General features: G+C 37.4%; 2 protein-coding genes across 2 annotated transcripts; one reads left to right on the top strand and one right to left on the bottom strand.

The window, feature by feature from the left end:
• The first annotated feature begins 3,760 nt into the window (after positions 1 to 3,760).
• On the top strand, positions 3,761 to 5,896 carry LOC106391896 (scarecrow-like protein 22). The gene has a single exon (XM_013832628.3). The coding sequence runs from the start codon at positions 4,055 to 4,057 to the stop codon at positions 5,747 to 5,749; it is 1,695 nt and encodes a 564-aa protein (XP_013688082.1). The 5' UTR covers positions 3,761 to 4,054; the 3' UTR covers positions 5,750 to 5,896.
• A 196-nt stretch (positions 5,897 to 6,092) lies between these two features.
• LOC111215412 lies at positions 6,093 to 9,424 on the bottom strand. The gene is made up of 3 exons (XM_022718897.2): positions 9,273 to 9,424; positions 9,100 to 9,184; positions 6,093 to 8,961 (listed from the first exon to the last, which is right to left on the bottom strand). Exons 1-3 carry the CDS (start codon positions 9,323 to 9,325, stop codon positions 7,966 to 7,968), a joined length of 1,134 nt encoding a protein of 377 aa, XP_022574618.1. The 5' UTR covers positions 9,326 to 9,424; the 3' UTR covers positions 6,093 to 7,965.
• Positions 9,425 to 22,882: the final 13,458 nt, after the last annotated feature.

A 22,882-nucleotide genomic window follows, 5' to 3' on the forward strand; every position in this document is an offset into this window, starting at 1 on the left:
TAATAATGTGTCAATCACAAATACTATATAGTTTGACCAGCAAACATAAGGTTAGTACTACATGGTTATGTTGGTTGTTGTCATGACAAATTATAAGCTCATACAATCTATTCACCATCTTTTACTTTTATGTTTTGTTTCCGCCGTCGCTATATCTTTTTTTATTCGAACCAGGATTATTGGTTTTGTGTAGCAGTGTGTGCATCATAATAAGTATTGATAACCAATCATAAACCAACAAAAATAACATAACTGGTTACATATAACAATTAAACTGTCCTTGTTTTGGATTGTGACTTTGGATATGACATGATTCATCTAAGTTACCCCTCTTTCGAAATTCCTTAACATATCAATTGAAACTTTCTTGACCAGAAACGATAAAAACTTTTAAGCTGTGACCGACTGATTGGTCATTATAAATTATTTTTTTACTCTCAGTCTTGTATTACATTAAGTTTAATAATAATTTATCAGCTAAGTGAAATACTGTTTTTAATATTATTAAAACAAGGAAAAGCACACACTTATTTTCACTCTATAATTTATCAAATTAATAACATTTATTCCATTTTATCTATTTATTTTCATATTTTCACGTTTTTACTCCATTTTATTTATGAAATGCTAACTAGACTACTGGTAAGAAATTTTTTAGCTGGTGATTCATCGGAGTTATCTCCTTTTTATATTCTTTAACATAACAACTGAAACTTTTTTTTATATAACAGCAACTACTCTACTAAGAAACCACCGGTTTAGACCGCCAAATCGAAAGTAGAGAATCAACATATATCGTCTTACTCTAGAAACAGTTAAAACTTATAGGCTGTTATTAATTGGTCACTGTGGAGTAAATATTTACTATAAGTATTGTATCACTCTAAATTTACATATAATTTATCAATCAAGTGTAATATTTTTATATTGCTCTAATTACTATTTGAAACAAAGAAAAAATACACACTTGTTTCTAGGCTACTTGTTTCCACTCAATAATTACCAGGGTAATATCATTTACTCCATTTTTTTTTCTTTTATTATTATTTTATTTTCAAGAGTCAGGATATTTTTTTTCTTTTATTCAGATTAAAAACATTTGTTTAAATTAAGTTAAATCATATAAGAAAAATAAAGAAAAGTAAGGGGACATGCCCCGTACCACAAAGCTTCCGTCCGCACCAGATTTTTTGTGTCAATATTAGCCGCGTTAATTATGTACGTGCAACTGAATCATGAGCAGGGCCGGTTCAATCGTGTGTCATGGGCCCTGGGGCAAAAAAAAATTTTAATTTCCAAACTTTTGTTTTTTAAAAAAAAATCGGATAGATATATGTTTTTTTCAAAATACCAGAAGTATTTTTAAAAATAAATTTATGGAAATAAAAAAAATACTTTCATATAAAAAAAATTGGACCCCTTTTCTTATTTTTAATATAAAAATACATGTATTTTTTTTTTAAAATCGGACCCTTATCTATTAAGAAATAAGGGGACAAGGGATTGGGCCCGGAGCGGTCGCACCGCTCGCCCCCCTATCTAAGCCGGCCCTGATCATGAGTACGTAAGAGTATCTCTAATCTCGTTCTATTTTTCATTATAAAATAGAGTTTTAGAGTAAAAATGTTTAAATAGTATTCTATTTTCTACTCTATAATATAATAAAAAATAAGTTTACTCTATATTTTTTTTTTGTTCATCACTCTGTTTTTCATTCCAAAATAAAGTATTATTGGAGAAACATTCAACTCTACTATAAAATCACTCTATTTTAAAGGAAAAAATAAAGTAAATCAATGGAAATGGTCTAAGAACATCTACAACCCATTGTTATTTTCATCTCTATGATTCTATATGTTATAATAGACTCAAATGTGTTCCATCTCACCTCTATTTTCACTTCTAAAATAGAATTTGCTATTTTTTCTATTTATAGAGAAAAAAATAGCATTTCTATATTATATAGTCATATTTTTTTATTTTCAAAATAGTTCTCTAACTTTCAAATTTTATAGTTATAATCAAAATAATTATTGTATAGAGAAATAAAGTTTTTGTAAGAACATAATTACATTTTTATTTACCTAATAGTCTTTTAATAAAACTTTAGTTTTAAAAAATTCATAATTTTATGAAAATCTTTTAAAAGTTAAAAGTAAATAGGGTTGGTCATCAATTTTTATAAATAAAAGATATTTCTTGTAAAATTAAAATATAATCTTTTGAGAATATTCATTGATAGAGGCAACAATAGAAATATACATTAGAGAGAAATTCATCTCTATTTTAGAGATACTTTATTTTAGAGGTAAAAATAAGAAATAGTCTAATATGTATGCAAGGTAACATTCGGTCTATAAGTTAAGTAAATATACGCAATTTGGTATTTTTAAACAGTAAACATAACAAAAAGCAAAAAATCTATAATTTAATACAATACATGTTAGGCAGATTACAAAGATGGTGGAAGTTCACATGGCTTTTTCTTGTTTGTGTTGAAAAAAACATGTCTCTTGTTATTGTAATATCCAATTAATATGACTAATCTATTATGTCTTGGTTAGAAAAAACAGAAACATGGAATTGGCTTTATGACAATCATATAAGCAATGTCTCCCCCTTCGTTCATACACACAAAACCCTCAACAGTTCCAACCTTGGTGATTTATGAGTTATTTGATTTCCTTCATATATATTTTTGATTTAATTGCAATGACAAATATATTTCCAGTTTGTCAAAGGTATTTACTTGAGACATGTATTGTCTTTCTAAAATCACAGAGGATCAATACTGTTTTTGTTTTTAGACACTACAAATCTTCGGTTACAAAAATCTTAGCATAATAGATTTCTATACAATATTTTCAAATCAATCACAATTTTGTTAAACGCTCCTATTTAATATTTATAAATATTGAATTATAAAACAATCAACTAATAACTCAAAATAAAATAGGTTTTATGTACAGTTTGAATCGTAAAATTTATTTTTATTGTTTATTCCATATTAGCATGCTAAACAGATTCTCCTTAGAAAAGCAGAAACTATTATTTTTAGGTTCACTTTACATTATTTGGCAAAATAAGAGTAGTATTTAAATTTGGTTCCCACTTTGACATGTAACTAAATTTATGTAAACTATATTTTCTCAACACTAACACTGAAATATACTTTTAGACTCACTAGTTTAGTAAGGTTAGTTGACTGGACGCTGAGTATGATTGATATATCAAGTGAATAACAAAGTATCTAATATTTTATTAGCAGAAAAATTAATTAGAGTTGATTTTATAGAATAATTATAAAGCGCTGAAAATTAAGTTTTAGTGGATTAGTAAATGTTTGTATCATATTGTAGATAACAAAATCACTTTTTAAAGAATAAGGCATAAGAATTTTGATAAAAAAATATAAATAATACAATTAGTATATAAATGTTTTTAAAATGTGAAAATCGTGAGCAAATAGTAATGTTGTATACTATTTATTGGTCAGTACTATGATTTGATTTAGACATATATTCAACGAGAAATAAAACAGTAATGGTAAATCAAAGTTTGAATAATGCAAGTAGAGTCTCAATCTTACATTAAACTTTCTGTTTTTGCAAACGTCAAATATTTTCTTAACAAATTCAGAGCTATTTGCCAAAAAAAACAGATCACATAAATACGAATTTTGAAGTCAAAATACGAGAAAAATACAAATGAATGTCGTCCATAGAGAGAGAGAGAGTAAGAACCACGCGCTGTAAATACGAGTAGGCTTAAGAGAGAGGGGAATATGAAATGATACAGATGTAGATAAGTAAGTAAATCTACAGACACAAGGCACCACACACAGGGAAAAACAAAATCTAGAGAGATAGAGAGAGGGCATTGATGAATAAGATCATCATTTTGGTATGTTATTGTAGAGGGAAGACACGACACATGAGATAGAATAAAGAAAATGTGGGCGCCAATCTCAGTTTCAGGCTTTCATCTTCTTCTCTTCTGAGATCTAGGGTTTTGTTTCTTCTTACCCAACCTTTCTCTCTCTCTTAGATTGGTCATGCCCCTGCCCTTTGAGGAGCTACAAGGACTGGGTTTTTCTTACGGAACACGTGAAGATCTCTGTTGTGTTGTCGGTGTTAACAATGGTAGTAGCGAGCCCACCTCTGTTCTAGACTCTAGCAGAAGCCCAAGCCCCTTCCTCTCTTCCTCAACCACCACGCTGTCTTCCTCTCACGGTGGTCCCGGCGCCGCCGCCGCCGGGAAATGCAATCAGATGGCTTTCGAGGATCTCGACGGAGTTCTCTCCGGTTCTCCGGGACAAGAGCAGAGCATCTTTAGACTGATTATGTCCGGAGATGTAGTGGATCCGGGCTCTGAGTTCATGGGCTTCGACCCGGGTTCTGGATCCGACCCGAATCCACTCTTCGGCTACGGCTTCCCTCTCGACGAGCCGCCACCGGAAGAAGAAGACTTGAAGTTTCAGATCACGACGGACCCGAACCCGTGTTTCTTCTCCGGCGGGTCGTCTCCTCCGGCGAAAAGACTCAACTCGGGTCAACCCGTTTCGCACCAGTGGGGCTTCCCGTTCTCGGATCCGGGTCACCCGTTTCTCGCGCCGCCGCCGAAGCTAGCTGGAACCGAAACAACGGCGGTAATCACCGAGCAGCTATTCAACGCGGCGGCGGAGCTAACCGGAACCGATAACAACAATCCCGTACTCGCGCAAGGGATATTGGCGCGGCTCAATCAAAACCTCAACAACAACCTTCACAATCCGAAGCCTCCGTTTCAAAGAGCGGCTTTGTACGTAACCGAATCTCTCCAATCTCTACTCCAACCGTCTCTCCCTCCACCTCACACCCTACTCCTTAAAATCGCAGCCTACAGAGCCTTCTCCGAAACGTCGCCGTTTCTTCAATTCGTTAACTTCACAGCAAACCAGACCATCCTCGAGTCTTTGGAACGGTTCGACCGGATCCGCATTGTCGATTTCGACGTCGGTTTCGGCGGTCAATGGTCGTCTCTGATTCAAGAACTCGCGAACAGATCATCATCAGCTCCGTTATCATCGCTAAAGATTACATCTTTCTCCTCTCCTTCAACCGTCTCCGACGAGTTCGAGCTCCGGTTCACCGAAGAGAATCTCAGAGCCTTCGCCGGAGAGACCGGAGTAACGTTCGAGATGGAGATGCTGAACATGGAGACTCTCCTGAATCCACCTCTCTCTCTGCTTCGATCATCTGATAAAGAAGCAATCGCAGTGAATCTCCCGATCAGCTCGGTTATCTCCGGTTACCTCCCGTTAATCCTCCGTTTCCTCAAACAAATCTCTCCAAACGTCGTCGTTTGCTCAGACACTATCCCCGACGCGCCGTTTCCCAACGCTGTGGTCGACGCGCTTCACTACTACACATCTCTCCTCGAGTCTCTCGAGTCACCGAATAGTAGTAGTCAGGAAGCTGTTGCGAGTATCGAGAGGTTTTGCGTGCAGCCGTGGATACATAGACTGTTGACTAATCGTTACCGTTGGATGGACAAATCTCCGCCGTGGATAAGCTTGTTTGGACAATGCGGGTTTACTCCCGTGGCGATGAGTCAGACGGCGGAGACGCAGGCCGAGTATTTGCTTCAGAGGAATCCGATGAGAGGGTTTCATTTGGAGAAGAGACAGTCTTCGTCTTTTACTACTAGTTCGCTCGTGTTATGTTGGCAGAAGAAAGAACTTGTTGCTGTCTCAGCCTGGAAATGTTAAAAGAGGGTAAAAAAAAAAAAACATCAGTCACTTTCTTTCGTTTTTAGCTTTTTAATTTGGGTTTAATCATATGTTTTAATGTGTTATTAATCTTTGATTGTGATGTTATTAACCAATCATATGATATATATAAGTATCCTTTTGTTAGTCCAATGCAGTAAGAAATCACATGGTAATCAAAGTAATACCACTTTATACGTATAAATCCAGCTGCTTAATTTTAAGTGTTAAGATTCTGCAGTGAAGTTGTGAAGGTGTAACATTCTTTATTGCAATCGATGCCAATAAGATCTCTCACCCATGTTTTTACTCTTTCCAATCATTTCTTAATTACCGCACCTTTTATTATCATTGATAATTGATTATTCATTTTATGATTTCCTTTTAAATTCAGATTTTTTTTTATTTATTTATATAACAAAATCTACAATAGTCTGCTTGGGAACAACGCATTCATTAACATCCCCACATGATTTCAGTCTTTTTTTTTTCTTTAATCCATTTCCTAGAAAAGAAAACGCTCTACCGAACCGGTACCCGCACTGAACCAAAATGTTGTATACAGCTTCAATCAGACAATAAACCGGAAGCTTCATCTCCAACCAGAATATACAGCCACATCACCATCATTTACTATATCCTTACTTGAATTTCACTGTCGTGGAGGGAAATGTAAGCCTTCTTGAAGCTCTAATAATGGGTTTCTTTAAGGTGACCAGTCACAGTAGAATGAAACTCCATGAACCCTTACGAACGAGTAGGCTCTCTGTCCACCTGCAGTCGGTTAAAGAATACATTATGGCTAGAACAATAACTGGTCTGTTTCATAATATTACCATGTCCACGGTCCACCTGAGTCTTTGACACCCGCATTACGTTTGGTCATTGACTCGGTTAAGTCACCGAAGACCGATTAAAAGAAGTTAAGAACCCCAAAAGCTATTGGTGCTGACAAGAGACTGAGGCCATGAGGTAGATTTGGAGAGACACTGGTAATGGCAATACAACCAACAAGTCATGCAACCGCTCCTTCCCATATCTTCTTTGGACTTATGTGTTCTTACCAAATGCCTGAAAGCTCACTACTTTACTAATCAATGCACAAAACCATAACTAACACTCAAAAAAGTCTAAACGGTTTTATCTACCATAATCCCATAGACAATGTATATATGGCTTAGATCTAAGCCTCATTAGAGACATACCTTGCCACCGAGGAAAGCAAATGTTTCTGACTCAATTATACCGCAAAATGAAACCAATATTGCCACAAGGCCAACTGTCCATACTTTTGACCACCGAGGGGAACTGGCCATCTTCTTCCAATTCATATACGTTATTTAACTGCTCAGAAGACTTCTCTTTGGATACTTTACGACACAGATTATACTGAAAGAAGAACATGATAGGTTTAAGAAGGTGTATGTGCGTAAGAGAGGAGGGAAAGAAGTGATGGAGTCTGATGAGGAAGAGAGTTGAAGATATGTGGAAGGAGTTTGAAATAAAAGGAGTGCAGAAACTTCTAGTTGGAGTGGAGGCTTTGCAGTTACGCAGGGAGTTGTTATAAATAGAGATGGTATTGCTTTTGTAGAGATTATGCTTTGTATGTTGTAACTCACAGACGTTATGAGTCTTGAGCTAACAGTCGTTATGAGACTGACGTGAATGGTGATCTCGTTATGAGAGTGAACCAGAATCTTACTACAAAGTTGTAACTCTTTACATTGGAATACGAAGTAGAAGTTCTTAGTCTCTATCTCTGAATACATCTAGAGTCTATCAGAACAATAGTAATAATTGAGTGCTTGCCGGTGTTTAGAACAGGAGTGGTAAAACCGCAACGTAGCTTCACCCGAAAAAAGGAAGACAGCCAAAAACAGACCAGAGACAGTACTACTCAGCTGAGAGAAACGTGGGTTTCCTCTATGTAACAACAATGTCACTGAAACAACAAGTGCAGCTGATGTCACCGAGATATCTATATGACCAAAATACCTACAAACCAACATTCATCACAAAGATCAAACCCTTTTGATCACAAGCTTTTGAAGTGATTCACTTGAATGAGACTACTCACAATGTATGGGCATAAGGGCACATATAATATATAACTGAGCGGGTTGGTTTTGGAAACACCTTGTTTCAGTTATAACTAGAAAAAGAAAGATCACAGAACAAAACTAAAGGTGCAAAACGTTTGTTGTCTTCATAGTTTTTTACTTCTTGCCCTTGCCCTTGTCCTTTGGCTTCGTGTTTTTATCCATCTTTTGTTTCCTCTTGTCATCTCTCATCCTACTCTCCTCTTCACGCTTTTTCTTTTTACATTCGTTTTTTGCTTTCACTTGTGCCTCCAGCCTTATCCTTTCTTCTTCACGTGACAAATCTTGCTTGCCTCGAGGTAGCCCCTCTCTCACAGCCTCTCTCCGAGGCCTTTTTTCCCCAGCATCGAGGCTTGTAGATACAGTTTGTGTCAGTGACGAAAAAAAAGATGCAGTTTGTGCTGCTAATAAAGATGGGATACCCTGATCAGAGTCTGATGCACTAGCAGCAACATTGGCGGCATCGACTGAAGCAGCATCTTCTTCTGCTTTCCCTTCTTCCTCCAGCCTTGTCCTTGCTTCTTCACGTAAGAAATCTATTTTGCCTCGAGCTAGCCCCTCTCTGACAACCGCTCTCCGAGCCAATCTTTCACCATAATCGAGCTTTGTAGATGCAGCTAGTAAAGCTGGGTTATCCTGAGCAGGGTCGGTAGCACTAGCGGCAATGTTGGCGGCATCTGCCACCTCCTCAAGAGCTAAGCCCTCTCTCACAGCCTCTAGATGCGCCATTTTCTCACAGCCTTGTTGCTCCAGCTTTATTTCTTCTTCTTCACGTGACAAAACTTTCTTGTCTCGAGCTACAGCCTCTCTATGCGCGCTTCTTTCACGTGAATCAAGCTTTGTAGATAACGTTGGTTTACCCTGATCAGAGTCTGCATCACTAGCAGCAATGTTGGCGGCAGTAGCTGCAGCATCTGCCACACCAAGAGCAGCATTCAAGGAAGCAGCAGCCAAAGACAATCTCTCTTTAGTTCCAGAATCAAGGTCAGCATATGCATGTTGCTCGATCAGCTTGAAAAATTCATCTCTCAGACTATATGCTTCCTTAGCATGAGAATATGCTTCAGCTGCATGCATCTTAGCCTTCCCAATAATTTCGCCAATGTCCAGGAGCTGCAGTAACAGACAAACAAAAGTTATTTGGAAATTCTAAGAGACTTGTTAAGCGCATTACACCATCATAATATAAAAGCATGCAGCCTCCTGACAAACAATCAATCAATCACAAACCCAAATATATTTAAATCGTACCTTCAAGCTCTCTTTCAACTTGACAATTTCTTCCCCACCATTGCAGGTCCGATCATCGGCGCTTCCCATCGAGACTGTATCAAATCTAACTTGCCCAACAGGTAAACAAACAAACAAAAAAAAAAATCAGTATATACCACTTTCGCGCAATCAAAACAGGCGCGAGAACGGACCTGTCTGTTGAATGCTTAGGGTTTTGATCTCTGTCACTCGCTCGATTTCTCATTGTATCAGAACGGGATTTAGTTTCGACAGACGGAGCGAATCAAAAGAGATAGACAGACACTGGAAAATTTGGAGCTAAATCTTTTATAAACACGAGCTTTTCTTTTTAGGTTATAAAGAATTAAAGAGATTCGTAATTCGGCTGGTCCAGAATGTATTGGACTGCGAACAAGGCTTGTCCAGAAGAAAAACTGTCAAATAATTGGGCTTTTACGTTTTAAGTATATTTAACGCCAATCTCGTTTTCTGCATGCAGATTGATGGTTACTCTAACCCCCAATCAATCTCGTTTTAAGTACTATTTTAAAATTGAAATATAAAATAATACTCTCTCCGTTTCATAATAGATGATGTTTTAGAAGATTTTTGTTGTTTCAAAATAGATGATGTTTTGATATTATTATGTTATTTTTAACTTTATTGAAAACTGTGTAACCAATTTAGATGTTGTAGTCATTTTTGTAATTGGTTGGATGATTTTTAAATTATATTTTTAAAACTAATTTTTAGAGAAAAATAAATTTCTTAATCTTTATGCACTAAGCAATAACATCTTTTATATTTTTACTAAGCAATAACAATAAAAATAATATTGTGAAACGGAGGGAGTACTTGATTATTTTTAAGTGAACTCTTATAGATTTTCATTTCTTTTTGACTAATTCTAACTAGTTCATTTATTATTTTCATTAAAAATTTTAATTACATCTCTTACATTCTTTTTTACTCTTACAAATTACTTCATTAATTGTATCTATCATAATAATTAGATGTCATTTATGTTACGTATTAACCATAATAATTTCACATGTCATTTAAATGAAATTGTTTCATTAGTGAAAATAATTCAAACCGATTAACAAAATTAATTTTATTTGTTTACATAATCAGTTAGACATGGGCATTCATATATATATATTCGAATATAGATCAGCTTTTACGGGTATCGGGTTTTTGTATTTTAAAACTAAATTATGTTCAGATATAATAATTTTTTGGACATGGTTCTAATTGGGTTCTTCCCAATCCGGGTAACTTTTTAGGAACTTAAAATATCTAAATAACCTATATGTTTAAAAATGTTACTAAACAATTTACAAAAAAAATTAAAACAAGCATCCGCACAGACGTGCAGGTTAAGCTCTAGTTAAAATTATAAATCAAGTGGACTGTCCACAAGATCTAAAAGTTTGCGATTTTAACAAAAAACATGATTTTACAGTTTTGGCAAAAACACAATTTTACAAATTTGGCCGATAAATATATGTAGGGCTTTTTGCAAAAGTGACTCAAAACTTGGAGTCAAACAGAAAACTAACCTTTTCTTTTGACTCCTTTTTTTTGAGATTTTAACCCCACACCTGCATTTTATCTACGAAAATGCCATTAACATTTTTTTTTTTCGAAAATGGCTTCTTTACTGTCTCAACCTCATCTTCTTCAAGTATTTACAATATTGCCACTGCAATGAATAGTGGCAACAACCTTGTACGAACTGTTTGGAGCTTTTAATGCCTTTTAATGCACGTAAATCTCTTTACACTCTCTCTGTTTCAATTGTTATGAACTAAAAACAACATTTCTTTCACTTTCTCTCTATATTCATCCAAAAAACTCAAGCTTTTGATTCAAAATATGGGCTATGGTTGACAGAGCCATATTTCTTTCGCTTTGACTTACGGTTGCTTTCGTTTGAGGTTCTGGGTGGTTGGAGAAGACCCTGTGTGCAAACGAAGTCATCTCACCTAGTTTAAGGTACGAATTTGAATTTTTTTTCAAGATCTGTTCGCGTAGAAGACTTACTAGTAAGTCATCTGTATGTAGAAGACTTACTGATGAGTCTTCTGGTCAAACAGACGACTTAAATTAAGTCGTCCAGCTTTGTTTGTTAAAAAAAAACACTCCAGACGACTTATATATAAGTCGTCTACGAGAAACGGGCTAGTTTTGCATTTGACCGAATCGTGTCAGATCTTTGACTATTTCTGGACGACTTATAATTCAGTCGTCTCTGGGAAAGTTAAAATTTCAATATTTTATGAAAACTTGACGACTTACGTGTAAGTCGTCCTAGGTTAGTTTTGTAATTGAAAAATAAAACTTCATAATTTAACTTTAACCAGACGACTTAATATAAAGTCGTCCCTCCAGAAGACTTAATTTAAAGTCGTCCGGGGAAAGCAAAGTCGTCCAGAATTTTTCCCAATTTTCTGGTCAAACCTTGCTTATCCCGGACGACCTTAAATTAAGTCGTTTAGCTGGACGACTTTCATCTAAGTCGTCTGGAGAAAGTTAAATTTCAAGTTTTATTTTTCAATTACAAAACTAACCTAGGACGACTTACACGTAAGTCGTCAAGTTTTCATAAAATATTGAAATTTTAACTTTCCCAGAGACGACTGAATTATAAGTCGTCCAGAAATAGTCAAAGATCTGACACGATTCGGTCAAATGCAAAACTAGCCCGTTTCTCGTAGACGACTTATATATAAGTCGTCTGAAGTTTTTTTTTAACAAACAAAGCCGGACGACTTAGAATTAAGTCGTCCCTTTTAATTTTCAATTGCAAAAGTGACCTCTTTAGACGACTTACCTTTAAGTCTTCTGGACGACTTAATGCTAAGTCGTCTGCGGCAATGTTTATTGAACTTCTTCATTTTCTCTATGTTTACTAATGTGTTTTATTTTGAATATTTGCAGATGATTTTTCAGTTACATGCAGTGTATGGAGAATGGTTGTTGAGAGATTTCCGTTGGGATTTTGTGGTTGATGATCTCAAAGGAGCAAGATTGTTTTTATTGAATGAAGATTCAACACATGCTGAACTTGTTGCAATGGCTCAAGAAGATTATAACCTGGACATGAGAACAGTGAGTGTGGAGATTAGCTACTCATTACCAGTAGAAATGATGATGGCTCCAGGCAGTCTTCTCATTCATGTTACAAGTGATAGACAAGTTCGAAACTTGCTGGAGATACTAAAAACCCATAGAGTATGTCTTTGTGTATCAAGCCGCAGCAAGGTCGAAACAGTTTCAGAGAAAAGGGATATTGATGAAGCTGGTGAATGGGAAAAAGATGTTGGTGATAATGATGAAGCTGGTGAATGGGAAGAAGATGTTGGTGATGATGATGAAGCTGGTGAATGGGAAGAAGATGTTGGTGATGATGATGAAGCTGATGAATGTTTTGAAGATGTTGGTGATAATGAGTTTGTTGAAGATGAAAATCAAGATGGGGAGGAGGAAAATGGGGAGGAGGATGCTGATAATTCTATTGTTGGTGAAATAGATCAGAATGGTGGGGATTACAGTCTTTATGGAAATGTTCCAGATGAGGACGAGGAAGATGATGATAATATTTGTTTTGAAGAAATCCAAAAGACATATGCTAAGACAAATGCTATTGAAGGAGGAAAATCGAATGGTACCAGTATCTATGTCAACCAGAGTTTTGTTAGCAAGGGTGCACTGGTTTCAGAGCTGCGGTTGGCAGCAGTGAGGGGTAAGTTTTCTTTCAGATTATACAAATCAACGAAAACTCTCGTTGTGGCAACATGTCGGGTTAGCTATTGTGGATGGAAGGTCAGAGCGAGTGTCAAACATGGGACAAACACATTTTGGGTAACAAAGTATGTGGAAAAACATTTATGCTCAGCGGGAGACCGAATCGCTCAGCGGAGACACTGTACTCCGAAGTATGTAGGTAGTCTTTTCATTGATCGTGTTGGAATCATTGATGGGATAACTCCGCAGCATATCACTGATGCAATGAGGAACATGTTTGGCATGGCGCTTGATTACACCACTTCATACAGAGCACTGTTATATGCACAAAGATTGGTGAGAGGATCAGCAGAAGAAGGGTATTCGCATCTGGCATCATATCTCGAGCAAATCTCCATTGCAAATCCTGATTCTATCACGGCGATAGAACTTGATTCTATGAAAAGATTTAAGTATCTATTTCTCTCTTTTGGAGCTTCTATCAAAGGTTTTAAGTATCAGAGAAGGGTCATTGTGGTGGATGGAACTCACCTAAGTGGAAAGTATGGAGGAACTATGTTAGTTGCAGCCGCACAAGATGGCAATTTTCAGATATTCCCATTGGCTTTTGGGATCGTGGATGAGGAAGATGTACCTTCTTGGGAATGGTTTTTCACAAAATTGGCTAGTTGTATATCTCATGACAAGCCTCTGGTGATAGTCTCCGACCGGCACAAGGCCATTAAAAGTGTGTGTGATAAGGTGTTTCCTTGGGCAACCCGAGGAATATGTTATTATCACCTTCAAGATAACATTGTCAAAAAGTTTAAAGGGAAACATCTCATGTACTTGGTGAAAGGGGCTGCTTATGCTCACACGGTTTACGATTTTGACCGGTACATGGCTGAGATACGGAGTGCAAACCCGGAACTTGCAACGTATTTGGAGAAAGCCGACGTCAGGCTATGGTCAAGGGTTTATTGTAAGGGGAACAGGTTCAACATAAAAACAAGCAATATTGCTGAATCTATTAATTCCGCACTGAAGCGAGCAAGAGGATTTCCGATTACGTTCCTGCTGGAGTTCATAAGGCAGAAGTTAGGAAAATGGTATTGGAAAAGGAGACAAGATGCTTTGAGTCTCACAACTGAACATAACGGGGGTGTTGAATACTTGCTTGCTGTTCGAGAAGAGATAGCGGATACGATGACGGTCGAACCAATTGATGGATGGCATTTCTTTGTCAAAGGTGGCAAAATGGACTGTGTGGTTGATTTGGAACATGCAAAGTGTGATTGTGGTGTCTATGGAGTGGAGAAAATACCTTGCTCTCATGCTATAGCTGCTGGAACACATGCTGGTTTGCATATCTCCACACTTGTATGTCCACTGTACTCAAAGAATTATTTGTATGCAGGATACTCAGAGAATATATATCCTATCGTGTCACAACATATTGAGGAACGAGAATGCTTTCCTCCAGAACTAAAGCGTGGTCGGGGGAGACCGAAGAAATCAAGATGGCAATCTTGGTTGGAGCTATCTAGGATGAGAGGACACAAACCCAGGAAGAAACACAGGGCACGGAGATGCTCAAACTGCAAGGAAACTGGCCATACGAAACCACAATGTACACAACCAGTTGACTAGTTGTCCAGACGACCTAAATTTAAGTCGTCCAGTCTTGATTACCCGTCCAGAAGACTAAATTTTTAGTCGTCCAGTGTATTTTATTTTTAGACGACCTTCTACTAAGTCGTCCAGCGTATTTTATTTTTAGAAGTCCAGTGTAAGTCGTCCAGTTGGAAAACCTTCCAGACGACTTATAATAAGTCGTCCAAACCTTCTAGACGACTTATTTGTAAGTCGTCCAGTTGGAAAACCTTCCAGACGACTTATAATAAGTCGTCCAAACCTTCTAGACGACTTATTTGTAAGTCGTCCAGTTGGAAAACCTTCCAGACGACTTATTTCTTCCAGACAACTTATATATATACAAATCTATACAAAGACAAGCTGAAATACAAATACTTCGCTCGTTAAAAAATCATGTTCAAATACAAAGACAAGTTCAAATACAAACACAAATCTAATCATACATGCCCACGAACTTATCACCATCCACATTTTCTTTCAAATGCTGATCAACAAGCTCCTTCCATATATCCACGGCCATATTATCCCTCATTTTCTTCGCGTTGCACCTAGCAAAGTCTTTAGGGTCAAAGGAGACCCCAAGAGCATGACATTCAATGTACTTTACAGCGTACACGCCACAATCACCATTGTTGGCCGTGGGTACACCTTTCAGCGGTCTCTCATATGTGTATGGCTCCAACCCGTATTTGACCCGTATTTCGTCGGTGGCTGCGCACTCAACAAGCAGATAAGGGACCATCTGGAGAAAATGCTCCATTATCGCATCCCATGCGTCTGGTACACTAGATGAAGGTATGTTGTCCCAGACGACTATGTGCCTCTTAGGGATCGATATCCAAATAGCAACCCAATGCTTGTCGTTCAAGTTCACTGGCGCATAGATATCATCAATGTCCTCCCCCCACTTCTTGTTTGGTTGGCAAAATGAAGGTATTGATCCGTCATAAAAATTCGACGCCCCACCAGGTAGAACTCTTCCTAAACCTTTGTGATCAGGTTCCGATGTTTTGAAGAGCTGATACTGCTCTCTCCAAGACTGGGAAAAGTTGTGATCCAGGAAGCACATTCGCTCGCTCCTGAAAGCTTGTGGGTTCTCCTGATACCTCTGCCTTAGCACATTAATCCAAGCATCTATATGGTGCATATTAAATATAACAAGTTAGAAGTTACCAGACGACTTAAATATAAGTCGTCTACGTGGTCGTCCAAGTAGACGACTTTCCATACAATTTATCTTTAAGTCGTCTGGAAAGTAGTCTACTTGGACGACTTTGTAGACGACTTAAATCGTGTGCAGAAGACTTACGCAGTCTTCCAGCCATTCTCTGGCTGTCCGGAGAAAGTGGTACCACCTTGTTGGTGATGTACGTGGTTTGTCCTCGGTCTTAGTTGAATAATGACTGCAAACAAAAAAGCAATCAGTTTTGGACGACTAAATCAAGCTATTATGGGTAAATCAATCACTTACGGATCAGTTTTCAACCAATCAGCGAGTTCCTTCAACTTATCTTTGTTTACTGGCGGAAATGGATTATAGGCTGCCACTTTATCTTTTTTTTTCTTTGCCGTATAAGGAGATCTCACAGTGGGAGCAGGTTTCTTCGCTCGTTTACTCTTTGCACGCTTGTCCAATACAACCAGGCTCGGTTCTGAAACTGGATCGCTTGGCTCGGTGGAAGCGAGGCTCGGTTGTTGATCGGTGGAAGCGAGGCTCGGTTGGTGATCGGTGGAAGTGACAGCAACAATCTCTTTGGAGGTGACACCATCTTGGCCACATTTCACTAATGTCCCATCTTGGCCACATTTCACTAATGTCCCATTTTGGCCACATTTCACTAATGTCCTTCTCAACAAAGTTGATCACGCGGGTCTGCAGTAAATAGAAGAATCGAGTTAGATATTTGAAAAAAAATACTAAATAGACGACTTAATTATAAGTCGTCTACTAAGTCGTCCAGCTGGGAGACCTTCCAGACGACTTATAATAAGTCGTCTAATAAGTCGTCCAGCTGGAAGACTTTCCAGACGACTTAATTAAGTCGTCCGATAAGTCGTCCAGCTGGACGACCTTCCAGACGACTTATTATAAGTCGTCTGCGCAGTCTTTTGGATTGAAGTAAATACCTGACTCAAGATAGCAGCTTTCATTGATCTGCGGCCTCTGCTGCCCTCGTAAGCCAGTATCGGTGGAGACGGACTGTCTGCTCTGGGACCACCAATACTAGCACCCAATTCCGGCATAGCTGTGTACGCCCAGACCTGAAGAACTTGTATAAACCCATCCACGGTGTAACAGCCAGTAATTTCTTTGTTCCACAAAGAGTCCATCAGCACCTTAAACGCGACTCTCCCCCATGGATAATTCTCAAACCGTTCTAAATCCATCACTAGCCTTGCCAGAGTAGATCGTGTAGCGGTTGAAAACTTTCTCCCTTCAATGAATCCAGTGAAGATGGAGAGGTACGCGAGCCGCTTGCGATCTTCCCTGGACCAATCCCCGCATCTCTTCAGTGCTGCTATTATCTGATCAGTAGTTGGCCCAGCTTCCAGATGAACTCCCAGCATCCCCCAGAAAGAAACCATCTCTTGGGTAACGTCACATTTTGGTGTCTCAAGGTCCTCGATGTACTCGCAGTTTAGACCAGTGAGGTTTTCAAACTCTAACAGTGAAAACCTCAAAGGTTCTGGACCAACGAGAGACCACATCTCATACTTCTTCTTAATGTCCAGCTTGAAACTGAGCATGTAGTGAACCAGCCTTGAAGCCCAACCAAATCCCTGCTCCTTGAACTTGATGAAAACTCCCAAACTCGACTCCTTGAACTCTTCAAATTCGTCATCAGTAAGAGCTTCCCTAAGAGCAGTATGCAACTTGCTGTTATCCGTATGATACGAAATGCTATTGTGGGCTTCTGGCTCTTCCCCTGATGTGTATAACCTACGGGGGAGTTCTGGAATATCCATCCTTTTTGTCTGCAAAATAATCAAAGACAACAATATAAGTCCAGACGACTTAGTAGACGACTTATAATTAAGTCGTCTGGAAAGTCTTCCAAATGGACGACTTATATTTAAGTCATCTACTAAGTCGTCCAGTTGGAAGACTTTCCAGATGACTTAAATTACTTACAAGTCTTCCAGTACAAAGCGGACCTGATTAGTCGCAGAAGGAGTTGGAGTACTCGTCATTGCGGTTATAGATCTGAAAAAATAAACGTGAAACGGTGAGAATGAGTAAATTGATAGAGACAACGTTTTATGTTCATCTTTTCCTCGAGATTGATGACTTACCGGCGTTAGGGTTTACAGAGAAACGGCGCTAAGGTTTACATAGAAGAAGCGGCGGCGCTAGGGTTTAGAAGAAGCGGCAGCGCTAGTGTTTAGAGGAAGCGGCGGTGAGAACGTTGGTGACCACGGTGGCGAGGGCGACGGTTTGTTCGGAAATAGTGGAAGCGGCGGCGCTAGGGTTTAGAGGAATCGGCGGCGCTAGGGTTAGAAGAAGCTGCGGCGACAACGGTGAGAATGAAGTGAGATAGATAGCCGACGTTGAGAACGATGGTTTGTTCGGAAATCGTGGGAATTCGAAATCGCCTTTGAGAGAGAACTGTTAGGGTTTCTGAATTTCGCGAAAAATGAAACAAAAAAAAAATCACCTTATATATTGGGTAAATAATCCGGTTAGCTTTAAAAGTACATTGGTAAACTTTAAGGTTTGGTCCGGTTTAGACGACTTATTCTGGCTGATAATGTACAACAGACGACTTAATATTTAGTCGTCTGTTTTCAGACGACAAAATATTAAGTCGTCCTAGACCCTAAAATGAACCCCTAAACTAAAATGACTAGATTAACTAACTAACCACGTTATAAAATCAAATTATACTTAAATAGTGTTTACTATACACAGAAATGTACACGCATAAGTAATTTTAAAAATTTTCAAAAACGGTTTTAATGCTTTCCAAAATCTAACCCTAAGAACACATACAATACTACAACATATGTTGATGAAACATAAACTAAAGAATATCATGACTCACTACTTTCACTCATATATGCTGAAAACAATTGAAATTTGTTATATCTTAATTTATACCTCCTAAGACATATGTTAATTACATAATTCCCATTTTTCACTTATCAAAATATTTTTTACAAAATTTTTAAATTATGTTTAAGACTAACTGTCCAGACGACTTTCAGTTAAGTCGTCTGGACGACTTATTTTCAAGTCGTCTAAACAGACGACTTGCGAGGGGTAGAAACGTAAAAAAAATTCCGTTTTTTTGTTTGGTCACAAAGGGATAGTTGTAATTTCAATAGCCTTTTAGGTTATTTTTGCCTTTGACCCAAGTTGGGTTATTGTTTTGGGTTTGACTCCAAGTTTTGAGTCACACTTGGCAATTCTCCCATATATGTATGTGATTGTGGCGAAAAAATATTTTCTATTTTCGACGGAAAATGTTATTTTACAGTTTCAGTGGAAAACATGATTTTGTGTTTTGATAGAAAAACATGATTTTTTTTTTATTTTACGGTTTTAACGAAAAACTATTTTTTGGACACTGCGGTTCGAACACGAAAATGTAACTTTGCGTTTCTGGCAGTTATTTTGCGATTTTGGAAAAAAAATGTTTTGCAGTATTGGGGGAATAATATGATTTTTCACTTTGAAGAAAAATAATCTTACAATTTTAGCAGAAAATATGATATTTGAAGTTTTGTTGGAAAATAAAATATGGGATAAATATGGTAAATGATTTTCATAAAAAAAAAATAATCTAATTTTTTTTAATTTTTTTGGGCTTCCCAATAACCATGTGGTTTCAATCCATCAAAGCCCTTTTTACGGAGAAAATTAAATTTACTTATTTAAATCCACATCCAAAAGACATATCTATAACTAGTCTATTATAATTTGGATATGGTCTGCCTATGGTCATCCTGCCCTTTTGACATCGCTAAACGATACGCATATATATATTTCAACGCAATATCCTCATATATTTTTGAAAAAATTATTTTCTAAGACACATTATGAGTTATCAATTACACATAAAGACACTTTGGGTCAAAAGAACACTTTCTTATACTCATTTGTCTGAATTGCCCTTTAACTAGAGAAAGTATCGTAACATTTGTCAAAATTATCTTCAATATTCTCTAAAATTATTCTATTTAACTTTTACCTTTTGGTTTCATATTTTCTAATTCCATAAACTTAATCTTGCCTCAATCTGTCTGTCATCTTCATCTCTCATCTTCCACATCCTTTTGAATCTTCTTCTTCGCTAAATTTGCAGACTTTTTCTTTATAATTTTAAATCACTAATTTTTGTTATCGCGTCTTTATCTTTTTCCATTTAATCTAAAATTCATGGAAGCCTCAGATTGGGAGCTAAGAAAAATCTATTCTGAAATCTCTGGTTGGAAAATTCCAGATCACGAATACATCCAAGGTTTACTTTTAATTGAACTATGAATTTCATATACAGATTTCTTTTTTTTCCCTCTTTTATGCTTATTTTTAATTGATATACAAGAAAATAAGAAATATTTTTTTTTTTGATTTTCTTCTTAAGCATAACAGTGAAGCCAATGTCTCTCCTGCAACATTTTATTCACATGTCGCCCATGCTTTTCATATCCAGCAATTTCCATGTCCAACAATCTCTTTGATGATGAAGAAGATAGATCCAGTGGAGGCTGTGGTGGTTATGGAGGAGAAGGTGGTTACGAAGATGGAAAACGTGAAGGTAGATACAAGAGACTCGTGGATACAATGATGGTGGATGTGGTTATTCGAAAGGTGGAGGTTGTGGTGGTACGGTGGGGGTGGTTGTGGATACATGAGTGGAAGTTATGGTGGTTATGGATATAGAGGTGGTAGTGTATACAGAGGTTGATAAAAGTTCATTCACAAACTTCATTCATACAATCTCATCCATGGAACTTTCTTAAAAAAAATTTAGTTACAATTTTTTGGTCCATTTGAAATTAGTTATTGTCCTCTAGATGATAAATTTACTATATATGAAAATGATGAACTTAACCCACTAAAACCATCCACAAGACTTCGTCCACGAAATCCCGTCTACGGAACCTCTTGTAAGATTAAAAACCTTGTCCACGAGAATTCGTCCACGAAATCTCGTCCACAAGTTCACATATATCCTATCCACGACTGCACCATCCATATATATATATATATATATATTATAAATTTTACAAGAAATATATACATTATGGATATCAAAATGTACAAGAGAAAAAAAATCATAATTTGTTTTACGCATAAATATAAAATTTTATACATTATAATTTGCAATAATGACCAATAAAATATGTTGTAGAAATACAAAACCAATTAATGTCAACTAAACTAATAAAAGATCTAATAAGCTCCCTTTATGCTTTCCTTACCACAACCAATCTTGTTTCTTCAGCAGAAGGGTATTATGGTCTCAATATTGCATCAAAATCAGCAATTGTGTCTTACAAACATAAAGTGTCTAATTGAGTAAGAAGAAAGACAGACAAATGTGTCTAAATATGTAACTCTCTCTATATTCTTCTTATTGCTTACAAAGTATTTGGTTCTGACAGAGAATCTATCCTCGCTACAAAGTGCAACAACTGCCTTAATTCCAAAACTTGTTTCATCTGAATGCTTGTTTCTATCCTGCCTTGTCAGATATATTGTCACATAAAAAGCTCAATTGGTGACAACTTGTCCTGTATGAGTATTGTTAAAGGGGAGTGAAGTCTTAGGTTTGAAGAACGCCAAACGCATTAATAATCTACATGGAAGAGTCAGTGAGGGCTCACATGTGAGGGGTTAGGGTCGGTGCCCGTAGGGCTGTGAACCGCGGTCCGAGTGAGCGGGACGGATTGTCACAGATTCCTTGTTTGGCAAGTTTTTAGTTTAGGTGCTTGATGATTGTAGCGACTATAATGTTGCTTGCTTTGTAGAGGCGTGCTCATCCAAATAGGGCGTAACTCACCTGTGCCACAGTGTTCTAAAACATCTATAGAGTATGTGGAGACAAAAAAAAAAAAATAACGCCCGAGCACGGCCAAGAGCGAAGCAGGAAAGCTGAAACCGAGTTTGCAACACACATCTTAACGAATGCAACAATTCTCAAGAAGCTCACTCAAAGGATAGCAAATCGCTCTTTTGTAGAGATGAAGATGGGATCAAGTGCTAACTTAAAAAAAAAACAAAACTTTACATGAACTACTCTTCGATGGAGAAATTCATTTGGTCTTGATCAAGATGTAAATAAAGGTAAAATTCATTTGGTCTTGGAATTCAAATTCGTGGAGACATTTCATATTTTCTTTGGGGATAGATTCGTTGTTGAAGTGCCAAGTCGATTCATAGATTGATCCAAATTCAATTGACTTGAAACTATAGTTGATAAGTAGTGGCTGTAACAATCATTGATCGTTCTTCTCCAATGGCATAGACCAGGTTATATGTAGGTACGACCTGTTAACCAAATCCTTTATATTACTTCATAACCAAACCAAACAAAATCGGATAAATCATCTTCAGTCATTTACATTTTGGACCAATTAATTTGTTTTTATGTAACTTTGAGTTAGACCAAATCAAAGCCTCCAAAATTTGGAATTGAATAGACCCAAAAACGTGGAATCTTCTTCTTCCTCATCCCACAGCTCTCGTTACGCCACACTCGAGCTTCCCGGCGAGTTATGTGGAGACCAACACAATGTTCTCGGAAACTAGGATTTCCTTAACTCGCTGGACGATGGGTCCGTTTGTTGTCCTTATCAGGGAGCATACGACCCACCCTGTTTCACTTTCCTTTTACCTCTCTTGGATCTGTTCTTGTACAATCCGGCCGTTAGATTAATCAAGAAGCAGCCGTTACGGGTGGTAAATGGCACGTGCCCTTTCCGTCATCTTTAACGAAGTCTACCGTTACGGATTTCAAAACACTTTTAAAATCATTGGATTTTCTCGCAAGTTTTCAGTCGATCAGATTCTCTCTCAAATCTCTCAGGTGATTTTTCGAGGTCACAAGTCATCTTCTGGTTCGTTGGTACGATCGATTTACTCTCGTTTCGTCTCTGCCTTGGTCAAACCTGATGGTTTTCATGATTTATTGATTCCATGGTTAAAGCTCGTTTAGTCTTTGTGAATTTGTTGTGGTCAATGGTTATGATACGTGAATTTTTATTGTGGTTAATCGTTATGATATGTGAATTTCAGGTTTAACATTTTAGGAAAGCTCCCCGAGCCACTTTGCATCATCTGTGCAACATGTTTCTTCTATTAAAATCGTTGGACAACCTTGCAGCTAAGCAAAATACATTGTCACTATGCATCACATTCAAGACATGAACAGAGAGAGCTCAATGACAGTGGCGTAACATTCAAGGAAGC

Source organism: Brassica napus, chromosome C4, assembly GCF_020379485.1.
Source record: "Brassica napus cultivar Da-Ae chromosome C4, Da-Ae, whole genome shotgun sequence".
Lineage (NCBI taxonomy): Eukaryota > Viridiplantae > Streptophyta > Magnoliopsida > Brassicales > Brassicaceae > Brassica > Brassica napus.